Source organism: Prionailurus viverrinus, chromosome A1, assembly GCF_022837055.1.
Source record: "Prionailurus viverrinus isolate Anna chromosome A1, UM_Priviv_1.0, whole genome shotgun sequence".
In the NCBI taxonomy this organism is placed as follows: domain Eukaryota; kingdom Metazoa; phylum Chordata; class Mammalia; order Carnivora; family Felidae; genus Prionailurus; species Prionailurus viverrinus.
Genome location: NC_062561.1, coordinates 175,824,558 through 175,830,127, shown reverse-complemented (window position 1 = coordinate 175,830,127; position 5,570 = coordinate 175,824,558). Strand labels below are relative to the sequence as shown.

Sequence of the window (5,570 nt, the reverse complement as noted above, 5' to 3'; positions counted from 1 at the left end):
GATACCTTTCCCCACCCTTCACAAACACCCCCTGCCAACTTCTAAGACCAATGACTCTTTGTCTTGGGTCCCTCCCAACACTATTCAGACTTCAGTTGAGTGGTGTTGCCTTGTTTGTTGATTTATCTGTCTCCCTCTCCACCTTTGGGGATCCTAGACACCCAGAATGGTGTCCTGCCTATTTTGTATCACCAGCGCCCAGCCCAGCAGATGGATGAATGGGTTACCCAATATACGAAAATGGGAACAAGTTAAGGGAATGGATTAGGCAACCTCTAAAGTTTAGCTTGAAGTTTAAAAAGGTTGGCTAAGCATGATGAAGTTTTAAAGTACCCAAGTTTGACTCCTGACTATTTCTGCCTCACTATACGACTTTGAGCAAATGAGTTAACATGACTGTGCCTCAGTTTCCTTGTCTGTAAAGTGGGAATAAATAAATAATCATAATGGCACCCATAGTGTTATAATGAGAATTAAGTAAATTTATATAGGTAAATCACCTCATGTGACTCACTGGTGTTAGCTACTTTTATTATTAGAATAGTAGTATTATCTCCATGTCCCTCCTGAGGGAAACTGAGGCCAAAAAGTTAATGAGCTCGTTAAACACCTGCAGCTGAAACCCAATTCCTGTGACTCCAAGCCCACCTTCCTCCCACCTTCTCTTGAAGTGCCATTGGCCTAGATCACTGTGGATGAAATGTGCTTACCTTTCTACCAAGAATCTTCAAAACTGTGCTTTCTAGACTGTTCCTGGAGGGTAGTGAAACAGTCGCAGGCCTTCAGAGAAAGGTGCCACCAAGTTGACTTCCATCAGGAGCCAGGGACTTACAAAGGAAGATCCTGTTTGTCACTGAGGCTGACGTTTATTGAGTGATGACTACATACCAGATAGGGGGTTGGCAAACTACAGTCCGTGGGCCAAATCTGGTTTTGTAGAGCTGGTGAATTAAGAATTTTTTTTTTAGGGGCGCCTGGGTGGCTCAGTCGGTTAAGCGGCCGACTCCGGCTCAGGTCATGATCTCGCGGTCCGTGAGTTCGAGCCCCGCGTTGGGCTCTGTGCTGACAGCTCAGAGCCTGCAGCCTGTTTCAGATTCTGTGTCTCCCTATGTCTGACCCTCCCCTGTTCATGCTCTGTCTCTCCCTGTCTCAAAAATAAATAAAACGTTAAAAAAATAAAAAAAAAAAAAAAAGAATTTTTTTTTACACTGTTAAATGGTTAGGAGCAATCAAAAGAAAGATAAAATTTTATAAACATTACAATTGTATGAAATTCAAATTTCGGTGTCCATAAATGAAGTTTTATTGGAACACGGCCATACCCAGGCCTTGGCATATTGTTGATGGCCGCTTTAGGGACAGGAAGTCTGAAAGATTTTCTATCTGGCCCTTTGCAGAGGAAGTTTGTTGAGCCCGGTGCTGGATGATCATTTGGGGGCTTTCCCTGGGTTACTCACTCAGTCTTCAGGACTCCATGTGGGAGAGGCAAGCATGCCAAACCTTGTTTGCCCCTGGGAAACAGACGTTCACGGGGGGCAAGTAACCGCATGTGTAATATCAGAACGGGGACACGATTGCTCCGCTGCTCACAAAGGAGTGACCATTTCTCCTTTTGGTGAATTCTTCCGAAGACTCATCAGCCTCTTCACTCTTCTCAAAGAAAATTAAATGACTTTAAATGGATCTTTCTATTCGAGGGACCTAAATTAGGTGGAGAAGGGAGGACGTCTTGGCAACAGAAGAGGGGTGGTGGTCAGAGCCAGAGGAGGGTGGTAATGGTCAGGCAGACAAGCTTCACTCAGCGTTCAGGACGTGGGCTTGAGAGCACTCTGGAGGCAGAGAGCCCCGGAGGATGGCAGAAATCCACACTACTGGGAAGGAGCTCAAGAAACGGCTTTGTCAGGGCCAGGGTCCTTCCCACCCGGGGTCTTGGTTCCGCCTTGAAGTTCTCGGCTTCATCCTGAAGCTGCAAAGACCTTCCGTTTTACAACTTCCACCCCTGCCTGTCACCCCAGAGTCTGAGCAAGGATTCCCTAAGCCTTCCCAAATAATGGGGAAGAGAACCTTCCAGAAGGCCAGATTGTTTTCCAGATTAGAGAGATGAGAGAGAGCCAGGCTACGCCCTTAGACAGTAGAGACACCGTTGGGAGTTTGACATGTACTGTCCCACATACCCACAGGGCAGTCTGTCAAACGCGACCATGTGGCAGAGATGGCCCGGCGTAGAAATCACTACCGTCAATTTTTGTACAAGGTGGGACAGGCGCCCAGAGGATCCTGGTCTTCTTCTCCTCGGTGTCAGAGATTCAGCAAGGCAGGGAGGACTGGAAGAATCCAGAAGGAAGGCCCAGGTGGTGAATATGAGGGTGGCCTTTCCAGGTAACTAAGAGTAGAAGCTAACATTTCTCCATGCTTCCTGTATGGCAGCCATATAGCTCCAAGCCTGGTGGGCATTTGTTTACTCAAATCTTGTCACCCTGCGAGGCCAGCGCAGTTCATTCTTGTTAGTCGTGGCAGTTTCGTTCCACAAATTCCCCACCAACACTCCGAATTCATGAGTTCTGAACCACTGCTCCCAGGGGAATCACAAGGTCAGGGTCGTGTAAGCCTCTGCTCACAACATTTCTGTCAACCAGTCAATACATAACCTTGTTTCATGTGTCTCTGCTTAAAGACATTTCATTGAATATGTTGCTGATCCGTCAACACTAAACCCACGGCCAACAGCACTGGAACTCCTGTCTGAATGAGTCTTCGTGAATGATCATGAAACACCGCAGGTATTCATTTCGGGGTCACAGGTCATTGTACGCCAGTGGCTGAATCCGCAAGTATGGAGTTCATGAGTCGTGAGGACCCACTGTACTATCAGATCCCCGTTTTCCAGACGGGGAAACTGAGGCATAGAGAGGTGAAGCGCCTTGCCCCGTGTCTCCCCGGTAAGCGGGAGAGCCAGGATATGCACTCAGGCACTGATATAACCTCTGGACCACGCTGCTCACTTCTCTCATGTGCCCATGGATGTGTGTGAGGGGCAGCAGGTGGAAGGCTGGGATGTGTTTGCTTGAGACAGTATACACGCGCTGTGGGCAGATCTAGCCAAGCGGGGAGACTCAGAGTTCCCACCTCATGGGATCGGGTTTAAAGGAGGTAATGCTTGGGGTCACCTTTAGGGGGCCGGGAAGGAGGGGCTCGGTCCTGGCAGCCGCAGCGCGATATGGTTCGAGATTCTTCCCGGGATCAGCGTCATGACCGTGTGCTTGGTCATCCCCGGCATAGCCACTGCACACATCCACAGGTTCTGTAACAGGGGCAAGGAAAAAAGGGTTGCCTATTATCAGTATCAGTGGAGTTTGATGCAAAGAGACGGGCGCATCTCTGGAGTTAATCGTTACTATGTGTCAAAGGGTTTGGAAAATATTGATTAAAGAAGCCTTTTCCTGACCGATGAAGAATAACTCGGTTATGCTCATCTGCCCTTTCCAGAAGGTTATGCGGTGTATCAATATAGTACATAATAAAAACAAAAAAGTAAAATCAAAAATAAAAAATAAAAAAAATAAAGGAGGTAATGCTTAAGGCAGCACAATGCACACACAATACTTGACAAAATGGTAACCCACTCCCCACGACACACGGAGACAAGACTCAGCCTCAGACACCCCTACAGACCACACACGTGGCATGTGATCTGAGACTAGATGTAGCTGTACATCTACATCCTGTGTCCAGGAAACCCGACTAGAAACTCACCAGACACCCAGGATCCTATATAAACGCGAAATATTCATGGAAACCTGACGGCCAACGGAGATGCCAACACATACGTTCAGGACGTGAGCTGATCTACATTTCAAAGCTCTGTAAAACCAATCTGTAAAACTTGCAAAACTGCGACAGCGCCGAAGAGGTGAAGACATTTTTCGTGGATTCAAAACGGTCAGGAGACGCATTTGGAAGTCTGTTCTTTCAGAAAACTCTGTCAATGGCGTAGACACCAATGAATTGCCAAGATGCAGAATCCAAGAGTGCTCTGTGTCCAGTGAGGTGTTCTCAATTTAATATGGTGCCTCGCTAATTGAACGTATAATTTGAACAAATCCAGAAAGAGTATGTCACACTTGAACAGGTTAAGAAAGAACCTAGACTAAAATGCAGAAAAAGTCAGGCAATCAAGATGATTTTTTAAAAGTAAGGTAGAACAATGGAAGCATTCAGTGGCCAAGCATTGGAATTAACAATGGAAGCATTCAGTGGCTAAGCATTGGAATTAACAATGGAAGCATTAAGTGGCCAAGTATTGGAATCACTCCCCCCCCCCCCCCCCCAGTGGCTTACAGAGGTCAAAGAGTTGGAGGCCAGGTGAAAAGGACCTTCGGAGCCGTTGAGTCTAAAATGAGAATTGCTTCTTTGCACGGCGTAAGTGAGAAAGCCGTCAGACACACTCCGGAGCCTGTGCTGGCGGCTGTGGGTTGCATGGATACGCCAGGCAGGTGGCCCTCCCGACAGAAAACTCACAAGGACCAAAGCAAAAAAAGTAAAAAAAAAAAAAAAAAAAAAAAAAAAAAAAAAAAAAAAAAAAAGATCCATTTATCTACCTTGATGGTTGCTCAATTTTAAACTGAGCTGGAAGCCAGTGAGTTTCTGAAGAGACAGTAAGAACATCGGTCTCCCCGGGGGCTGAGTTTTGTTGTTAGTGAATCCTGGGGGCGGGGGGGGGGGGGGGGGCGGGGAGTAGTTTCTGCTCTCAGCATTTATCTGGTTCTCCATTTTTAAAATTTTTTTTTTAACGTTTATTTATTTTTGAGACAGAGAGAGACAGAGCATGAACGGGGGAGGGTCAGAGAGAGAGAGACACAGAATCTGAAATAGGCTCCAGGCTCTGAGCGGTCGGCACAGAGCCCGACACGGGGCTTGAACTTGCGGACCGCGAGATCGTGACCTGAGCCGAAGTCATTCGCTCAACCGACTGAGCCACCCAGGCGCCCCTGGTTCTCCTTCTTAAAATAATGGGAGCGGTAAGCTTGACTGACAGAATATTAGATGTCTGCATACCCAGGACAAACCATAGGTATCTTGTTATTGCTTCCAGAATGGACGTTCCGAGCAAGACCATATAAGAAAGAGAAAACTACTGCTCGCGGTGCAGCTTGGCACTGTCTATTCTACCCCTCCCCCCACCCCCCACCTCACCGTCAGAATAGCCGAGCCTGTTATCAAAGAGTATCGCTCTTTGCAACCTTGACCCTTCATTCCGAGAGATCTTCCCCGGCCAGGCAAGTCCACGTGTCTGCAGCTTGCATCTGTCCTTCCGTGACCTGCGAGGAACAAACACCCAGAATTTCTGTGTAGGAGCATAAGCTCCTCTTAGGGAGGCACCTGCCATGGGAAGACATGTGTGAGTAAGCAGTACCGAGGCCGCAAAGAGGTGATTGGAGGATCCGGGGTTAGAAATGAACAGAAATGAGGCTGGAAAGAAGGCAAGAAGGAGTGGTTTGGTAGGAGTGAGAAAGGTGGACCAACATTGCCAGAGCTGGAACCTGAACTGTAGAAATAACTAAGGGTGCATC

General features: G+C 47.5%; 1 protein-coding gene across 1 annotated transcript; it reads left to right on the top strand.

The window, feature by feature from the left end:
- Nucleotides 1-2,833: 2,833 nt before the first annotated feature.
- Nucleotides 2,834-3,490, top strand: LOC125164610 (NADH dehydrogenase [ubiquinone] 1 alpha subcomplex subunit 1-like). The gene is made up of 2 exons (XM_047857439.1): nt 2,834-2,911; nt 3,174-3,490. The coding sequence occupies exons 1-2, from the start codon at nt 2,834-2,836 to the stop codon at nt 3,426-3,428; spliced, it is 333 nt and encodes a 110-aa protein (XP_047713395.1). The 3' UTR covers nt 3,429-3,490.
- Nucleotides 3,491-5,570: the final 2,080 nt, after the last annotated feature.